The sequence below is a fragment of the Rhinopithecus roxellana genome, chromosome 1 (genome assembly GCF_007565055.1).
Source record: "Rhinopithecus roxellana isolate Shanxi Qingling chromosome 1, ASM756505v1, whole genome shotgun sequence".
NCBI classification, from domain to species: Eukaryota; Metazoa; Chordata; class Mammalia; order Primates; family Cercopithecidae; genus Rhinopithecus; species Rhinopithecus roxellana.
This window is the reverse complement of record NC_044549.1, coordinates 68,672,106-68,692,503: the sequence shown is the minus strand read 5'-3', so window position 1 is coordinate 68,692,503 and position 20,398 is coordinate 68,672,106. Positions and strand designations below refer to the sequence as shown.

At 42.5% G+C, this 20,398-nt stretch overlaps 1 protein-coding gene across 4 annotated transcripts in view; it reads left to right on the top strand.

The window, feature by feature from the left end:
• IL5RA (interleukin 5 receptor subunit alpha) overlaps positions 1 to 20,398 on the top strand; it is a 61,302-nt gene that overhangs the window by 12,992 nt on the left and 27,912 nt on the right. For all 4 annotated transcript variants that reach the window (XR_004054308.1, XM_030920935.1, XM_010357145.2 and 1 more), the window contains exons 8-9: positions 2,263 to 2,408; positions 5,332 to 5,470. Coding sequence is in view for 3 of the 4 variants with exons in the window: in XM_030920935.1 (XP_030776795.1) it covers positions 2,263 to 2,408; positions 5,332 to 5,470 (285 nt within the window). In the remaining variant the exon portion in view is untranslated. The remainder of the gene's footprint in view (positions 1 to 2,262; positions 2,409 to 5,331; positions 5,471 to 20,398) is intronic.

The window sequence follows — 20,398 nt, the reverse complement described above, 5'->3', positions numbered from 1 at the left end:
TCCAGCCTAACACCGCCAATGATTTTTGCGGGATAGCTGTGTTATGGAGGGCTGTCCTGGGCATTGCAGGATATTTAGCAGCAGAGGGGCCTCTACACACTCGATGCCAGTAGCATGCCCCTCTGCCCCTGAGCTGTGATTTTTTAAAAAGTCTCACACTTTGCCAAATGCCCCTCAGGGGGTAAAATTTCCCCCAGTTGAGAATCACTGCACCAGGAAAAGTGAACTGGCTGCTTAAAAGAGACCATTTAATCTTTCATGAGTTCTGACAGGTTTTGTGAAATTTCTGCCCCTGGGTCCTGTGATGGACTAGTGCCACCCCAGCCGATTTGAGTCCTTTCCCTAACGAATGGCCTCTCTTAGCTGTTCACAGGCAGCAGGTTTCCCATCCAGAAGCCCTTCTTCTCCAGGCTAACATCTCTCTCTCTCTGCATTTCTCACTGTTCTGGCCCATCTCCTGGATGTTCTGCAGCTCGAATATCTCTCAGTGTGCAATTCTCAGCTCTAAAAATTATATTCATGGTTTCATCTGCTCAGTTCTCAACAGAGAAGACACTCTGCCTCATCCCAGATAGTTCTATTCATGAAACTCACCAGACGCTCTCACATGGCATACTTAGTTATGGAGATTCCAGATTTCAATGGTGGGTGGTTATTGTGGGCTGTGGGGCCAGACTGCTTGGATTTGGATCCTGGCTCCACCGCTGACTGAGTGACCTTGGACAAGCTGATCATTCCTTTGTGCCTAATCTTCTTATCTGAAACAATGGAGAGAAATCAATACTTCCTGTGTGGTTTTTGTGAGAATTGTGTTACGAATGATAAAGTGCTTAGAACAGTGCCTGGCATAAAGGTTTAATAAATACACTACAATATTATTTAGAGAGTATGATTTGGCTGTGACATATCTATTTTCCAATGGAATATAACTTTGTGTCAAGAATCATAGCCCTTACTAAAGAGGTTATGCAATTCTCTCCAGTAGTATATTTCTTAGGTGAACTAAAAATGTCACTTTCATGAAAATAGGCAATAAAAGATGCTGAGGAAGATCTAGGAAACAATGATATTAATATGAAAATGGATATGATCTAGTACAGACCACAGGAATTCATTTTCTTTTATGATTTTCATTTTATTGAGGCTAATTCCTAGGATTACTAAAATGAATAAGTACTTTCTTGGTTAAGAATTTTCTCCTTAGGGAACAGGAGGCTCTGAAGCCAGTCGACCCCACTCTTAGCTTGTCACTATTAATTGTGAGATCTAAGTCACATTACCTAAGACAAGGACACTCATTAAGAATTAATTTTCCCCTCACCTCACGGGACCATAAGACAATCAAGTGAGATCTCAGGGGAAAGGACATTAGAGTCCTAAGTGAAGACCAATCCATTCTTCTTTTTTTTTTTTTATTTTTATTTTTTTTGAGACAGAGTCTCACTCTGTCCCCCAGGTTGGAATGCAGTGGCATGATATTGGCTCACTGCAATCTCCGCCTCCCGGACTCACACCATTTTCCTGCCTCAGCCTCCCAAGTAGCTGGGACTTCAGGCGCCCGCCACCATGCCCAGCTAGTTTTTTGTATTTTTAGTAGAGTCAGGGTGTCACCGTGTTAGCCAGGATGGTTTTGATCTCCCGACCTCGTGATCCGCCGGCCTCAGCTTCCCAAAGTGCTGGGATTACAGGTGTGAGCCACCGTGCCCGGCCCGGATCCATTCTTTTTTGATGCAAAAGACAACTGAAGCTTCCTGCTCCATCCCCCAAACAAACAAAAAACAAAAGATGCAGTAAACAAAATGAAATTACAATTGAAAACTGAATCTCAGAAAGGGGAAGTGATTTGCTCAGGGCCACATACCTACTGGGAAGAGGCAGGGCTTGGTGGAAGGTCCAGGGAAATGTTCTCTCAGTGGTCAGGTTTATTCTGGGCCTGGTACAACTTGAGTAGTAAAGGGAGATGGTGGGTGAGTCTTGCAATGAGCTGAGTAGGGAAGAGATTCAAGTATTTAAGTCCATTTGGAGTAGTAATCCTTGTAGTTTCCAGAAAGGGTCTCTTCTTCTTCAGCACTATTAGACAAGAGTATTATGGGAGGCCACTGGCTTCCTGTGGCTTGGAGATCAGTTGATTAAGACCTGATGGTAAATATTTGAAAAAAGCATATCTTAGAAATGCCTTGAGAAGTGTGGGTGGATTGGAGTTATCAGCTCTGATCACAGATTCTAAAAAAAAAATCACTGATCTTTCATTCCCTAACTTAGATCGAATAAATCCTCCACTGAATGTCACAGCAGAGATTGAAGGAACTCGTCTCTCTATCCAATGGGAGAAACCAGTGTCTGCCTTTCCAATCCATTGCTTTGATTATGAAGTAAAAATACACAATGCAAGGAACGGATATTTGCAGGTAATTACTCAGATCATTCCAATATTTGATGACAGACATTTATTTTAGAAACATTTACAAAATTATCTTCAGTGACTGCAACCAAGTTACAGCTTGGTACTAACAAGGTCAAAGTTAACTTACATCTACCCAGGTATTATAGGTATAAACCAAATCTTACTGGCCTTTTGTTTTGAAAGAACATACTTTTGGTTGAAACTAATACAAAGGATTAGAAACAGACTCATTGGTACTAGTGTTGGTTAAAATCTAAAATGATAGTTGGGTGCAGTAACTCATGCCTGTAATCCTAGCACTTTGGGAGGCCACTGTGGGTGGATCACCTGAGATGAGGAGTTCAAGACCAGCCTGGCCAACATGGTGAAACCCCATCTCTACTAAAAACACAAAAATTAGCCAACATGATGACGCATGTCTATAATCCCAGCTACTTGGGGGCGGGGGCTGAGGCAAAAGAATCGCTTCAACTAGGGAGGCAGAGGTTACAGTAAGCTGAGATTGTGCCACTGCACTCCAACCTGGGGGACAGAGCGATACTTCATCTCAAAAAAAAATAAAAAATAAAAATAAAAAAAAATCTAAAATGATGCAGCTACTATAAAAACGGTATGATGAATTCTCAAAAAATTAGAAATAGAATTCCCATATGATCCAACAATTCCATTTCTGGTTATATATACAAAAGAATTGAAAACAAGGATTCAAAGAGATGTTGGTACACCCATTTCCATAGCAGCATTATTCACAACAGCCAAAAGCTGGAAGCAACCCACTTGCCCATTAAATGAATGGGTAAGGAAAATGCAGCATATACATACAATAGGATATTATCCAGCATTAAAAGAAAGGAAATTCTGACACATGCTACAACACGGAGGAGCCTTGAGGACATTATGCTAAGCAAAATAAGTCAGTCACAAAAGGACAAATACTGTCTGATTCTACTTTCAGAGGTTAAATAGTCTAATTCACAGAAACAGAGTAGGATGGTGGTTACCAGGAATTGGTTGGAGGGCGGATGGAGAGCTATTGTTTAATGGGTACAGAGTTTCACTTTTGCAAGATTAAAAGAGTGTTGAACATTAGTGACACAACAATATGGAAGTATTTAATATTGCAAAGCTGTACACTTAAAAGGGATTAAGATGGTAAATTTCATTATATGTATCTTACCACAATTTAAAAAACTCATTAGTACTAATAGACAAAAATTTCAAAGGGAAAGGAACTGAGAAGAAAGTCAATCAACATTTCTTGAGCATCAATTATGTGTCAAACTTTATTATGTGTTTATTCCACTCTCACAATAATTCTATGATATAATTATCATTCCCATTTTATAGGAAAGTGAGGCAAAAGAGATGAAGTAACTCTCCCACAGTCACAAAGCTAGGAAAAAAAAAACAGGATTCCAACTCATGTCTTATAGAGAGTAGACAAAGCCAATTCCATTAGATTCAACAAATATTTACAAATTGCCTTCTTTGTGAGAAATAAGACTGTTTCTGCCATGGAGTGACCCAATCTTGTGACATATTTGCCCAGCCTTGGGGTTGTTCTCCCACAGGAAAAGCCAGTGCAGCTAGAGATGGGGGTGTGGGCACAGAGTCTGCTATGCAGAGAGGAATTGAACGGGATCTGCAAGGATGAAGAGAAACTGGTCTGGTGAGAAAACATGAGAAGGACTTTCTTAGCCAGAGCTTCCCAAAATACTTACACTGAAGGACTGTGAGTGCGTGTGTTTTTATAATGTCTAATCTACCATAGATTGGTGCGTTTGTCAAATACATAAAAATGATTTGCTAGCAAAAATTAAATATAGCCAAAGACATGTAAAGTATCAGTTCACTGATTATGTGTTTGGATGTCATGGCAATGTCAAATTGCTACCAAAACTTCCAAATTGTAGTCATAATTTTATCTGTATTTAGCCCATCACAGGCCAGTAATAAATAGTTCCTGACCTGCACCAGTCTAGGAAAAGGAGTAACTTTATGCTTGAGAGAGTGTGGTTCTTTCAGTCAAGTGGCAAGTAATTCAGTCTGCCTGGATGCCTGGACATAAGACCAACACTGAACTCATGACTCTGTATCTGACACTGTGACTTCTCCCAGAGTGGCTCTATAAGATTTTTTTTTTTTTTAAATAAAGAAATGGCTTCTTTGTTAAAAACCATGACTGCGGGCAATGGATGCCACTGAAGAATTTCACACGAGACAGAAATATGTCCACATTTGCAGAGTAGAAGAAGAATTTTGGTAGCAGCGTGAAAACTGGATGTGAGTGGGGAGGGGCCACATGGACATATGGATATCAGTTAGTGGCTACTGCAATGCTCCAAGCAAAAGACAGTAAGAGCTAAAATAGGCAATGGACACAGGGCTGGAGTAAAAAAGGGAGAAACATCTCCAGGGAGTATTCAAGATACAGGTGTCAGGAACACATCTCTGGCACAGGGGACTAGCTGGATGGTGGCGACCGTGATCAGCAGAAAGAAAAAGAAGAAGGGCTCATTCATGAGAAAACTGCTTCAACACTAGACAATCTAGTGTTTGTGTGATATTATTTAGTAATGTGACTATAGATTATGGAGGGACAAGGTGAGGGAATAATGCATCCTGGCATAGGCCACTCCAGTCTTTCAGTCTGGAAACGTCAGCTGGGCCTGGATAGGATCACCTGGATATTGACTGTTAACCATTTCATATATTTGGGTTACAAGATAGTGTTTTCCTGAAGGGTGACTGCCAACACAGCCACACTGAAGTGCCTAGTATAAACGAATTGATATGTGCCCTGTTGATTTTAAATGGCTTGCTGAACAGTGAGTCACATGACCTATATAGGACCTCCCATTCTGATAATTGGCAGAACCAAATTAGGTGTTTAGAGATTCTTATAATGCTATTTTTTCCCCACTTAGATAGAAAAAATGATGACCAACGCATTCATCTCAATAATTGATGATCTTTCTAAGTATGATGTTCAAGTGAGAGCAGCAGTGAGCTCCATGTGCAGAGAGGCGGGGCTCTGGAGTGAGTGGAGCCAACCTATTTATGTGGGTAAGTAGCTTATGTTTATTTTATATTGGCAGCCTTCCTTGTGATCAAAGAAGGTAATCCCAGAAGTGTACACTTTCATTTGTGGGTCTTAAAATGGTTTCGTGTCTCTATTGTGACTCATTTTCTATTGGTCTACTGCCTTTCCAATCAGGAATAGATTTGGCATGAAGCCAAGTGAAGTTTAAGTGTCCATTCTTGTCATTAGCACCAACCCTCCTAGACCTGGTGCCTATTTTTTTTTTTTTTTCCAAATTTTGTTTCCAGTTCTATCCATTTTTTAAACTTTTTATTTTGAAATAATTATTAGACTCACATGCTATGGGAAGAAATAATAGAGATCCTGTGTCTCTTTCATCCAGTTTTCCTCAAGGGTAACATCTTACAGAACAGAATATTGGTGTTGGTAATCCAGATCTTACTGATTTCACCAATTTTATATGTCCTCATTTGTTTGTTTGTTTCTTTTTGGACAGTGTCTTGCTCTGTCATCCAGGCAGGAGTGCAATGGCACAATCTCAGCTCACTGCAACCTCTGCCTCCCGGGTTCAAGCAATTCTCCTATCTCAGCCTCCTGTGTAGCTGGGACTACAGGCACATGCCATCATGCCTGGCTAATTTTCATATTTTTAGTAGACACAGGGTTTCACCACGCTGGTCAGGCTGGTCTCGAACTCCTGACTTCAGGTGATCCAGTGGCCTCAGCCTCCCAAAGTGCTGGGATTACAGGCATGAGCCACCGTGTCCAGCCATATGTCCTCATTTGTATGTGTGTGTTTGGTTCTATGCAATTTTAGCACATGTTTAAATTCATGTACCCATCACCACAGTCAAATACAGAGCAGTTTCATCATCACCTGTTACCCTTTTATAAACACACCCAACTCTCCTCTTTTCTATCCCTGAACCCTGGCAACGACTAGTCTGTTCTCCGTCTCTGTAATTTTCCCATATCTAATTTTGACTTTATACATTTTTTAAAACAAGAAGATTCCAAAATTGAATAATATATAGGGGCCCACAAAATCTGGATCTGTCCCTGAGCCTTCAGCGTAACAGATATAGAGTATCAAAAGGTCCATGCATCACCGGGGCTCCTGTGTTAGCTCTGCAACTGTTTATGTTAGGACCAAATGGACTAGTTTGCTTGGCTAGTAAGATGGGCATCTTCTCTGTCAGTGAGATCCGTGAAGGATAATAATATACCCAATGGCAGCTATGGATGAAGGGGCACATTTCCAGTCTTACCCTGACACAGATGTCAATTCCACACCCAGGACATGTGGACTTGCACCTTGAAGACAGAAAATTCATACCCTGTGTTGGCATGGGTGCGGTGGCTCACAACTGTAATCCCAGCACTTTGGGAGGCTGAGGTGGGCAGATCACGAGGTCAGAAGATCGAGACCATCCTTGGTAATACTGTGACACCCCATCTCTACTAAAAAAAAAAAAAAAAAAAATTAGCCAGGCGTGGTGGTGGGCGCCTGTAGTCCCAGAAATTCAGGAGGCTGCGGCAGGAGAATGGTGTGAACCCAGGGGGCGGAGCTTGCAGTGAGCCCATCATGCCACTGCACTCCAGCCTGGGCGACTGAGCTCTGTCTCAAAAAAAAAAAAAAAAAAAAAAGAAAAGAAAATTCATACCCTGGCTATTACCCGGGTGTTTCCAGCAAGTCAGCATAGGCATTGTATGAGAGAAGGAAACAGTTAAAAAGCAACTAGTGTGTCTCATGTGTATGATAAACCATGCAGCCTGGGAGGCACACACATGTCGTTAACTGTTGCACTAGGTCTATAAGAGCATGAGATGGTGGGAAGAAGACTGGAGCCTTACACAGAAAGCCCAGGTTTAACATTCAGCCTTGACAAGGATTGATTGTGTATCACAAGACAAACCATTTCTCTCTGTTTGCTAGGGTTCTCAAGATAAAGAAGATAACATCCAGCTTTCCTGCCCCACAGGGTATCTGAAATAAAAACAACTGCAGGGATAGCAGATTACATGTGTTTTTAAATTTTTATTTATTTATTTATTTATTTATTTATTTATTTATTTATTGCCAAGCACTATGGTAAATACATTATCTTAGTCCTATCAAAACACTTGTTTGGAAAGTTTAGATAATTGGCTTAACTCTGTTCTGCATGGCCAACAAGTGGCAGGGATGGGGCTCTGACCCCAGATTAACTGACTTGATCTCACTTGATCTCTGGACACTCTGGTATGGTGGGACAGGATTCTGCAAGCTTTAAAGTGCTGGGTAGATTAAAGTCTTATTTAAGTGATCCAGAGGATGGGTGTGGTGTCTCACGCCTGTAATCCCGGCACTTTGGGAGGCTGAAGGAGGGAGGATCATGAGGTCAGGAGATCGACACCATCCTGGCTAACATGGTGAAACCCTATCTCTACTAAAAATACAAAAAATTAGCGGGGCATGGTAGTGCGCACCTGTAATCCCAGCTACTCGGGAGGCAGGAGAATCACTTGAACCCAGGAGGCGGAGGTTGCAGTGAGCCAAGATCGCGCCACTGCACTCCAGCCTGGGCAACAGAGCAAGACTCTCCATCTCAAAAAAAAAAAAAAAAAAAAAGAAGAGAGAAAGATCTTGGTAGGCAACCTTTGTGATTATGGGTGATCAAGCACGTGGATGTTATCTCTCATGAATCCTATGAGGTATTCATTAACCATTGGAAGAGTATACATGGGAGAGATTTTGTTCAGGCACATGCCAAGATGTTCTACTATTTAATTCATTTGCTTAAGCTATGGGGTGGGTCTTCAGGAAAGTCTTGGGCAGTGACCCATTAGCCCATGTGGAAATGACTCTGATCTGACACATAGAAGGTAGATTTCCACTGAAGACTGGGAAAGATAAGGAAAGGCCTAGTACATGGAGAACTGTTCTGAATCTGCCAGGGGGCTGGTCATGCTAAGTTACCGAGTTCCCAAAGGAGAATAGCGTCCCCTAAAGTTGTGCAACACACAACCAGCTCAGCCTTAGAGGAGTAGCCCTTGCATCACTCAGAGAGACCTACAGGAGCAGCATGAGCCTTCCTGGGGAGAGGGAACTGAAAGGACACTAAAAGGAAGTGAGAATGGGCCAAACTCACCTGCTTCATAATTCTGTTGAGACCAATCTTCCCCTCCCTCCCCTCCTCCCTAGGTTGACACCCTCACCTAACTAAACTGACCCAGCACACACAGGACTTTCCTCAACATGACTCCATTTGCACAGGGAAAATTCACTCTGTTCCCCAGGAGGGAAACAAATATGAGAAGCATTCATTAGTCTCAGCGAATTTTTAACAAGGTCATTAATTTTGTCAAATGCCTAAGGTGGAAGTTTAATTTTTGTTACTTGAATTCAATAGACTTCTTTTTAAAAATGCTTTCCTGTCACTCCCCAGGGGCACAAAACTCACTGGCTCAAAGCTATTGCTATTTCTAAGTGTCTTCCCAACACCTCTCTCTCTATATATTCAATTTTGGAGATTTTTAAATACTGTCTAAGGAAAGTTAAACCAAGATGATGGACACCAAGGTCAGAATCCTGGATAAGAAGTGAGTTATGCTTTCTGAGTCTTTGACTTTTGAAGTTATAGTCAGTGTTGCCTGCTGAGAATTTAGAATATATAGGGTGAAATAGAAGCACTAGACATTCAGGACATCTAGGTTTTTAGCCACGGCTCTGCCAACGTCTAGCTCTATGATGTAAGCTAGAGATGACACAAGATCATATTTTGTGAGCAAAGTAATCAGAGACTGCTTAGAGTGCAGCATTGAGGATTCTGAGGGTAAATTTAGATTGTCAGAAGGAATCATGATCTCCTGCCACCACCGCAGGGGACAGAGTGGTGACCAGCGTGACAGGGTTTTTCCACCCTGACCTGGTCGGTCTATACCTAACCTCTCCGGGCCTCAGCGTCCTCACCAGTAAAATAGAAGTGCTGCACTACAAACTTGCTTCCATCTCTGCCATTCACGTTCACCTTCTCTGCACCACCCCACTGCAAAAGTGTTGAGAGTGAAATTGTGATCCATAATGAGCGCTTATTTTAAGCTTGTTTTTAATTTATTATTCACTCTCCACTTTAGAGCTCTCTCACCATTATTATTTCCTAAATAATACCTTCCTAGTCTGAATCTGGGCTCATTATCGTTTCCCCCCAGTTGTACCTCATTGCCATTATCTATGGCAAATCCCATTTCATTTACTGCCACCCTTTTCATGAAGATGAGCTGATTAATATTACTACTCACCTTATAAATCCATCCTTTCTGGAATTTACTCCTCTGCTCAGTTTAGGATCATTAGTGAATTTAATCAATGTAGACTCTCCATTTTCATCAAGATGATTAATAAACATAATAGGAAGTCCAAGCCCCTCTGGGACATTTTGCATGGCTCTTTTTTATCCCTTGAGGATGCAGCAATAATTGTGCTCAGCTAGAAGTCTATCAGGCGATTTTGCTGCTACATTCATTTCCTTTAAACACGCTCTCTCCTCTTTTGCCTTATCTTAAAAATAGAATGCTGCAGCCCTCCCATTCCATTTTACTCCAAGACTCAACTCAAATATCACCCCTTTCTTAGACATTAATTCCCCCCCATTATTTTAATGTAAGAAAATGGAGGTCCTGAGATACTAAATGACTCAGCACGTTGCAAACAGCCAAGAAGTGGCTATTTATACAATTTTCTCAAATAGATGACATATGAGCCAATTAGTGAATTAGAATAGATTTGATTAACTAATTAACCCATTATAGCCCAAGGTTATTTCATTAAAAAAATGAGACACAGGGTAAGTTTTGATTGATGAAATAAGGGGAGCTGGGAGAGGAAGGGGGTGCTGTCCAGCTCTGTTGGTAAGGTCCTGGCCAGCCAAGGGGCACAGGGGACAGCAGGGAGAGGGTATAGTTAGCAAGTGAGTGCTCTTTGCTGCTCTGAACAGTGCCTGATTGGCTCTCCTGTCCTAGAATTTCCAGAGCATGGAACTTTTTTAATTAAAAATAATTGTTTTATTTCAACAGCTTTAGGGGTACAAGTGGTTTTTGGTTACATGGGTGACTTGTATAGTGGTTAAGTCTGGGCTTTTATTGTACCCATCAGCTGAATAGTTTGTATCATACCCAATAGGTAATTTTTCATCCCTCATGCTCCTTCCACCTTCTCCCCTTCTGAGTCTCCAATGTTCATTACACCACTCTGTATGCTTGTGTGTACCCAAAGCTTAGCTCCCATTTATGAGTGAGAACATGTGGTATTTGGTTTTTCATTCCTGAGTTACTTTCCTTAGGGTAATGGCCTCTAATTCAATCCAAGTTGCTGCAAAAGACATTATTGCATTCTTTTGGTACAACTGAGTAGTATTTCATGGTGTATATTTACCACATTTTCTTTATCCATTCATCAGTTGATAGGTACTTAGGTAGATTCTGTATCTTTGCAATTGTGAATTGTGCTATGATAAACATGCACCCTAGGCATCTTTTTGATATAGTGATTTCTCCTTTGGAAGATTTCTCAAAAAACTGAATGAGACCTACAATTTGATTCACATTTTTTTTTAAGAGATAAAGGGTCTCACTATGTTGCCCACGCTGGTCTCCAACTCCTGGGCTCAAGCAATCCTCCTGCCTTAGCCTCCTGAGTAGTTGGGCCTATAGGCACATGCCACTGAGCTGGGCGGGAATTTTTTTTATGGAAGTAGCAGTTTCATTTTATCAGTACTCGTTATCAACTGCCCTATGTCAGCTGGCTTCTCTGTCTTATCTTAAGAGCTAACTTCCCAATTTTCACATGTCTTTCTCCTTTTTAAACTTTCTTAACTTCCGATTCTTCTGTTCCCTTGTTATCTTTGCTGTCTCCTGTTTATCGAAACTTTTTGTTTCCTGACCCTGGTCTTCATGAAGCTGTGTGTTTTCTCAAGTCCATCATCTTCTCTTCTTCCCTCCATCCATGAAGCTCAAATGCCAAGTGTGAAACAAGGAATGATGAAAATAAATTTTCCCACAGTCATGTCCTCGCTCACGGAAAAGAGAGTTATGTGGGTCTACCCTGCACTTATTTCTGGCTGTGTCTTTGGTCAGGATCAGTGGTTCTGAGACCTGCTTCTTCTGTGACAGACCACAATCACTGCAATTGCCCTTCAAAGAAACGATGGGGTTTTGCTTTGACCTCACTGAAGGCAAAATTTGATGACCAGGATCTATGCAATGATGCTACTGGGTTCCATTAAAAATGTATTTTTTTTAAAGCTTTCTTTAGTCTTGAGATGTATGGCACCTACACCCAGGGGAGTTGAAGAAGACTCAGCACAGTTCTCAGATCACTCAGTTACAAGGTCACAGCAGACAGGAGCACCTGCTGCCCCCAGCAGCTCCTTAAACATAGAGATGTGTTGCTCATAGGAAATCTTGGTCTTTGCTTTCCTCTTAAGAGTTTGAGCTGGTGGGGTGGGTGTCTCAGAGTCCTGTGACACAGCCTAGAATCTGTTAGGACTTAATGAAAATGGGTTGAGATAGGGTATCAGGGTGGCCTATGGGAATATGGGCTGGAAGGAAGGTCACCCCAAAGAAACTCCTGTGCCTTTTCCTTGTGACTTGACATTCATGGGCTAATATATGAGGTGACTTGGTACCTTTGTCCTGGGCACCTGGAATCAAAAACTGGAGTCACCTTTGGGACCATCAAATACATCTTCATTTTCTAGTTTGCCTGTATTGTGCCAAGGTCCCACAGCTCCAACCTGATTCCTTGGACTCTGACTCCTACCTGGAGCTCTGATCCCTTCTGTCTCTCCTTATCCCATCCTTCTCCTTCAGCAACTTTTTATTAAATTCTCACACTGTGGTGAAACAAGGAGAAAGATGAAAGGGAAATGTTGTAGAAGGGTCCACATGAGTTATCCCCAGGCCTTCCAAAATAATCTTGCAAAACTCTTGTGAGGTTTGAGATGGGAGCCTCCGGGTCTATACCATAGCAAAAATTGCTTAAAAGGAACAAGAGTTGACCCAGTAACAACATGAAAGACCCATTTAGGCTGACTTAAGACTAACACAGCTTATTGTGGTTCTGGTTTTCCTGTGTAGACAGATGGCTTGGTCACACTGCTTCCTTTTGTCCAGGCTGGTTAGATCCCACCTGGCAGCCCCATTTGTTCCCACCAGCGGAGCAGGACTGCCTCACCCCAGTGGTCATCCCACTGACCTGAAGGAGGGTTAACAGGGACCTTTCAGATTTCATCTCCAAATGCCAGGAGCAGGGAGTTCCCACAGTGCTTTCAGGCACAGCCACATCTATTGGTGTCTGCACCACCCTTCTAGGCATACATTCTACCTCATGGTGGGATGGCAGCTTGGGGGAGGAAGGGACTCTGTCAGGGGGCCAGCCCCTGTGCAGGACATATTCACCTACATCATCTTATTTATCATCACATACATGATTTCCTAATCACCCCGGTGAGAAAATAGATGCAGACAGGTGAAGGAACTGCTGGAAGCTACACAGATAGTAGGTGGGACACCTGGGTTTGGAACCCAGCCAGAAAACTGGCTCCACACCTGGGTTCTTTTCAAGATGTTCCATTGCCCTGGTGGTTATTACTCCAGCCAGGGAAACTGAGGCTGGAGGATGGGCCAAGCTCAGGCAGAGGGGCTGGGGGCTGTGAAAGCAGGAAGCTCTGCCAGCTCTTGACCTTGTCAGTCTCCATCCAGACAAGCCATTGGGAATGAAGTTAGCTTCTTCAGGCCATTCTTGTCTAAATGTTCCTGTCCAAGTTCTTAATAATGCTAATTTTAATGAACATTATGAACCCTAAATCCTTGAAGGGTAGGAACTTCCATTTCTCTTCCTCAGTATCTGGAATATTTGGTGTGTGTTTATTTCTCCTGACCTGACTTTATCACTCTGCATTTTGGGAATTCTGATAGCATTCCAATTTTGGCCTCGCTTTGATGAAAGGGAAATTATCTTGATGAATTTGTTGACACAATGCATTTCATCCTAATCGTAATTACAATAAGTAATATTTATTGAGCACCTATGTACCAGCACTGTGCTAAGCACTTCACATGTGTTAATTTATTCAGTCCTTCTTCCTGTTTTATAATGCAGGACATAGAAGCTGGAGAGGCTACCCTGCTGAAGGTCACTTTGGTAGCAAGTGGCAGAACTAGGGCTAAACCTCTGTTTTTTTTTTTTAATAAGATGGAGTCTCGCTCTGTCCCCCAGGCTGGAGTGCAGTCACACAATGATCCCGGCTCACTGCAGCCTCCACCTCCCATGGGGGTTCAAGCAATTCTCCTGCCTCAGCCACCAGAGTAGCTGGAATTACTCACGCCACTATGCCCAGCTAATTTTGTATCTTTAGTAGAGACAGGATTTCACCATGTTGGCCAGGCTGGTCTTGAACTCCTGACTTCAAGTGATCCACCCACCTTGGCCTCCCAAAGTGCTGGGATTGCAGGCCTGAGCCACCACACTCAGTCTAGGACTAAACTTCTTTATCCCTTGTTGCTTACTTCTATGTGATGACCACATGCTCTGCAGCCAGGCTTTCATCTGCTTTAGCAGGTTGATAAAACAGGCCCAGCAGCCCCTTACAGGGAAGAAAATTCTGGGTTGCTTGCGGGGCCCCAGAAGGTACATAGCCCTTAGTGCTTTGTGGGAAAGCCTGCAGAGAAGAAAACTGCCATGAGGAATTCCCCTCTCAACTCCATCAAGTCTAGTCCTACTGGGGGATAATGCAGACAAGCAGTAACTTAACAAGCAGTAAAATTAACTGCAGGGAGCCATCCAGTTAATCCTGAATGCACACACAAATACATGCATGCACACAAATACATGCATGATGCACACAAATACACACATGTACACAAATGCTCAGTCTCCATTTCCTCTCTCTATTCAGTTCATTCAAGCCCACTTCCACCAGATGAAGATAGTGCAGGTTGTGTGTGTTTGATCTGGGTCCTTCACTACTCTACATTTTGTTCACTGAAGCTGCATTTTGCTGCCCTCTTTTTATTTCTCTAAATCAGGTACCTCCCACAGTCCATTTGACAGCTGCCTCGAAAGCTCACTCACCCAAAAGGTCTGCTCCTGACTTGCTTGCACTGGGAGCCTGTGATCTGGTTTGGGGTGCTCATTCATGAATGATGCCACAGTCTCCCCTCCAACCAGAGGCAAGTCACAGGAAGCTAGTTAAACCCTGTATCATAGACTACCATATTGACATCCTCTCAATTATCCAACCCTGTTGGTGCCATTTGAACTTCTCTCAGCACCTGCTGGTTCTAAAAACACAGCAGGCCTGCTCCGTTGGAAGCATCCCATCAATTTACTAATTAACTCTTTTCCCTGGAAACCTATTGTTGAGTCTGAAATCAGATTCAAAATCAATATGTAAGCACTGAAAGTTCATACTTACATGCACAATTTAAGGTGGAACAGGCTTCCAAATCAAATTTACCTCCTAAGAGCTATTAGTCTAAACCTCATCGAGCATAGAATTCTAGAGCAAGAGAGACTGCAGCCCTAAAAGGGAAGTGGCTTGACAAAACTCCCAGAGGCAGAGCTGGGACTAGTTTGGGTGCAATACCTGGAGTCCTTCTGCCCTCTGTGTTGCCACTGTCTCAGCCCACCTGCACCCCATGTCCCAATCCATATACATTCTAGGGTCATAGAAGAATAGCAGGCTATTGGCTTATTTGCAAGGTCAAATGGTTAAGATGTCAAAAATAATGGAAACTGAGGTCCCCAGACACCAGGCAACTGAATTTCCCAAATGGTCTAAGTTAGTGATGCCTAAAAAGCACCCAGGAATCAAATAGGGAGTCTGGAGAGCTTGTCCTCTTTACAAGGACAGGCTGTGTGACTTCTTCTTTCTGAAACCCATTTTTGCATAACAAAATGGCAGTGCCCACTGATTTCTTGAAAAGAAACATCTGTGACTTCCTTTTTAATGGCAAGAAAGGTATTCTCCTTGAGTCAGAGAAAAGAGTCAAATTACCTGGAAATACATTTTGTTTTTAAAATCTCCAAGGTTGGAGACCCCAGAATTCAAACTAAGACTATATTATGGGATCTCCCAACTTTTAAAGTATTGAAATTCTTAATCATTTTGACCCAAAGAATGTATGCTCTTAGTGGGATCTTCTCTGCTTGCTCTACTTTCAGCAAAACAAGAGTAGGTGCTTACTTTAATTCACTAATCTACTGGTTTTTTTTTTTTTTTTTTTTTTTGCCTAAATACCTGACCACAAGTAATCCACAAGTAATTTCTACTTGGCAATGAGTACGTGAAAGCTTTTTCTTGCACAAAATTTCCCTGCCAATTTATGTTTTCTTCAAGGAAAAGCTGACCTTGGTTGTGTTCTCAGGGGTTAGTTCTGTTTTCAACTGGCTATAGGTGAGTAGCCCTAATGCATTTGGGGCAACTGGAGAAGCCAGGCCAGGAGAAATGATTAATGTGCCAACTCCCTCCCGGTAGTGACCATGACTTTGCTTCTCACGTAGTACCTTGTATGCATCAATAACTTTTTCTCATTTAATGAAATAAAATCAGGGTTGCCTCTATATTTTTGCTAATTCAGTGAGAATCTTCGCTTATCAAAGTGAGGGCTGAAGTGAATAACTCGAGAGTGGTTTAACTGAAAAGATTTTTGTAATCATGGTCAGAAGAAAACGGTACTGTTATCAGAACTTGCCATATCAGGCTAGGGGGTATTACACAATTTAAGACCCAAATGTGAATGAAGTGTGACCCTGATAATTATTTACAACACTGCCCCTTCTTTCTGCAGGACCCGTACTTTTTCTGTTGGTTTAATCTAGTTATAAACAGGATAACTTTTTTTCTGCTGATGTACCACTTGCTGAATTAGAATCCCGTGTCTCTGAACCTACAGTTTCTGAATGTGGTTATCGGGATTCTTGCATAATGGTTACGAGCATGGAATAGTTTGAGAGATGGAGCCATGAAGCAGGCTGAATGCCTTATTCAGGAAATCAGACTGGGAAATAAAGTAAGACAGTATTTGATTTGCTAGTATTTGTTTGTCCCAGCTACTCTTCACATTACCTAAGAGAGAATGCAGTAAAAACGAAGTCTAACAGAGCACTCAGCTCCAATCCAGAGAACTGAATATTAATCCTGGAACCATCGAGTATCTGCAGGATTTAGGAAAATAAAAGCTTTGCCACTTCGAGGGTCTGTTTTCCATTATTTAACAAAATGTGGCAAATGCCTTTTTGTAAAACAATAGACATAAGTATATTTCAAAATGAAACTTGAAAAAAATAATAACTAGAGCCATAGGGCTAGGCACAGTTGGTCACGCTTATAATCTCAGCAGTTTGGGAGGCCAAAGCAGGAGAATTGCCTGAGTCTAGGAGTTTGAGACCAGCCTGGGCAACATACTGAGGCCCCATCTCTACAAAAGATTTTAAAAATTAGGTAGGCACGGTGATGCGCGCCTGTAGTCCCAGCTACTTGGGAGGCTAAGGCGAGAGGATTGCTTGAACCCAGGAGTTAGAATCTGCAGGGAGCTATGATCATGCCACTGCACTCCAGCCTGGGTAACAGAGCAAGACTCTATCTCATATAAATAAATAAATAGTATAGTCATAGGTTTTTAATAAAGTGCTTCAGTCTCACCTAGAGTTTGGGGAATGTCAGGAGGAAAGGTAGTTTGCAAAGCAGCCACCTTTAATTAGAGAAGATGCCTGCACACTTAGCCTTATCAGGCAGCGGGGATGCAAACAATAGAACAGGGCTTCCCACAGTGAAGCACAGAGAGCTATAGGGATGATGCTCAGGAGAGTTCTCAAGGAAAAGCAATGCTTAGAATAAGTGAAGTGAAGTTCCTGTGTATTCAGTGTGCCCTCAGTTTTGCAGAGGGAGGGAGAGGAATGGGATTCCTGCATCAAGGCTAAGAGCACGAACTGTTTGGGCTCCCTCACTTCCTTGCTGGGTGGCCTGGGCTGACTTACTCTGTCCTTTTCTGCCTCAGTTCCTGCATCTGTACAGTGAGAATAATAGTGTATCTCAAAGCATCGCTGTGAGAATTGAGAATGTACGTGAAGCACTTTACATAGTATCTGGGCACTTAGAAGCACTCAGAAAAAGGGAATGTAAACATATGTATAGAAAATAAGCTCTTAGTTACTTCCAGTGACTACTGATTTCTCTTTTTTAATTTTTATACTTTATTACAACTTTTAAAGTTCCAGCAGCAAAAAGGCACTACTTTTGTTTTCCTTTGTTTTTTTTTTTTTTTTTTGAGACAGAGTCTCACTCCGTAGCCCAGGCTGGAGTGCAGTGGTGTGATCTCAGCTTACTGCAGCCTCCGCCTCCTAGGTTCAAGTGATCCCGCCTCAGCCTCCCTAGTAGCTGCTGTGACAACCAGGCGCCACCATACCTGGCTACTTTTAATATTTTTAGTAGAGACGGGCTTTCACCATGTTGGCCAGGTTGGTCTCGAACTCCTGCCCTCAAGTGATCTGCCCGTTGGCCTCCCAAAGTGCTGGGATTACGCCAACACACCCGGCCCAAAAAGGCACTCCTTTTCTAAAACGAATTTTATTAAAGGTATGTGTACATGAAGTGACAGTACCCTGTACTGAGTGAGTGGTGCTAGAAAAAGTGCTAGCTGGGGAAGGATCTGAAGGATTATGTATTTCAACTGCCATGTTTTTAGATGAGGAAACCAAGGCCCAGAATGACCACCTCCACAGCAAGCTGAGACTAGAAGCCAGGTTTCCAGACTAGACAGGGATGAAAGCCCTGGACAAAGCATGCCTGTCCGGCACTAATCACTGGGTATGCAGTAATGACATGAACCGAGGGAATGAGGAGAAGGGACAGGGCCTGTAAAGGATGGAAAGAGTCAAAGTGACTTCAAGGCTTCAGGTTTGGGGGCTTGGAAGGATTGAGACTGAAATGGGCAGTTACTGAGAGAAGGGGTTTTGATGTGAAGAAGAGCATGCATTTGGTTTTGAATGTTGTCAGCCTTGAGAAATATCCGAGCAGGTGTCACCTACGGACAGGCTAAGATCTGGGCCTGGAGCTGAGTGTCAGGCAGGATCAGGAATAAAAACCTAGGAAAAGATTTCACAAAATTAAAGGATGAAGCGGTATAAACACACTTTTCAAAGTTCAAAGAATAGACCACAGTGGAAAATACCAAAGGGTCAAAGGATGAGTGGAGAGGGCCAGTCAAAATTAAAATGGGGAGAAGTGCCATCTAAGAGGAGGAAGATTTGGGCAATAAAGCTGAGGACTCGGTTTCAAGGTGGGCTTAACTATCCACAGTCTGAAATTCAGGAAGGAGGTCAGTAAAAATAAAGCTGGAAAAAGAAAACAAGCATCTTTCGAATTAGACTAGGAGAAAGTCACCGTGATTAAAAAAGCAGTGTTAGAGATGGGAAATGAAGCAGCCCGAATCTTTTTTTTTTTTTTTTTTTTTGAGACAGTCTCGCTTTTGTCACCCAGGCTGGCATGCAAGGGTGCGATCTCAGCTCACCACAACCTCCATTTCCCAGGTTCAAGCGATTGTCCTACCTCAGCCTCCCAAGTAGCTGGGACTACAAGTACGAGCCAGCACGCCCTGCTAATTTTTGTATTTTTAGTAGAGACAGGGCTTTGCCATGTTGGCCAGGCTGGTCTTGAACTCCTGACCTCAGGTGATCCGTCCGCCTCAGCTTCCCAATCCCTGTGCTGGGATTACAGGCGTGAGCCACTGCACCTGGCCCTTATTCAATAATTTAGACTGGGAAATAAAGTAAGAACGTATTTGATGACAGTGGAGACAGATGGCAGAGCAAGGTAATGGCTTATTCAAGATGAAAGACTCCATGAATATTTGAAAGCAGAATGGAAGAGATGAAGAAGGAGATTAAAACTTTCGGGAGGTAGAAGATAAAGCTTGGGTAAGGGTCCTCAGGAAGCATAAAAGCAAGAGAACAAGGCAAGATTGGAATCACTAGGATTATATCCCAAGGCATCTCTCCTTCTTGTTACTTGAATGATTTAAGTATTTTGGAGGTTTGGGAAGTCTTAGGCTATTAACAAGGACCTGAAAATTCCACTTATGTATTTCTTGTTTTCTAGAGGAAGCAAATCATGGCAAACTGGGGATGGTAACCTTTTCTCCTGGTGCAGTGTAGTTGAAACCTCACCACAGTATTTAGCACACTGGTCATTAAATCATTGCTTGTGTTGCTTTTTGCTGAGTGTGATTCTTTCATGACAGGAGCACCCATATGTGATCTTTTGACCACTGAATCCCAGTAATTTGTACAGTTCCAAACATACAATAGGAGACCAATAAATATTTGTTAAATGGATGAATAAAGGAATCAGTGAATGAGCAGCCTCTCCCACAGAAAGGAAACTCGTATTCAGGGAGATGACGCAGGATTTACCTTATTCAATCAGGCAGGTTAGCAAACACATAACCTCTTTAAACACTGTTTGGTAAATGGCCTTGAGTTTTTTTCTTCTTTTTTTTTTTTTTTTGCGGGGGAGCTGTTGGGGGCAGAGTCTCATTCTGTCCCCCAGACTGGAGTGCAGTGGTGCAATCTCGGCTCACTGCAACCCCACTGCCTGTGTTCAAGTGATTTTATGCCTCGGCCTCCCAAGTAGCTGGGATTGCAGGTGCCTGCCACCACACCTAGTTAATTTTTATATTTTTAGTAGAGATGGGATTTCACTATGTTGGCCAGGCTGGTCTCGAACTCCTGGCCTCAAATGATCCACCTGCCTTGGCCTCCCAAAGTGCTTGGATTTACAGGCATGAGCCAACCCACCTGGCTTGAGTTTGTCTTGGATGCCTTTCTAGTACTTAAAAGACAAATTACATACTCCAAAGCTATCACAGAAGTTCCTAGAAGAATCTGTCCCTTGAATGTAGATTCAAAGCAA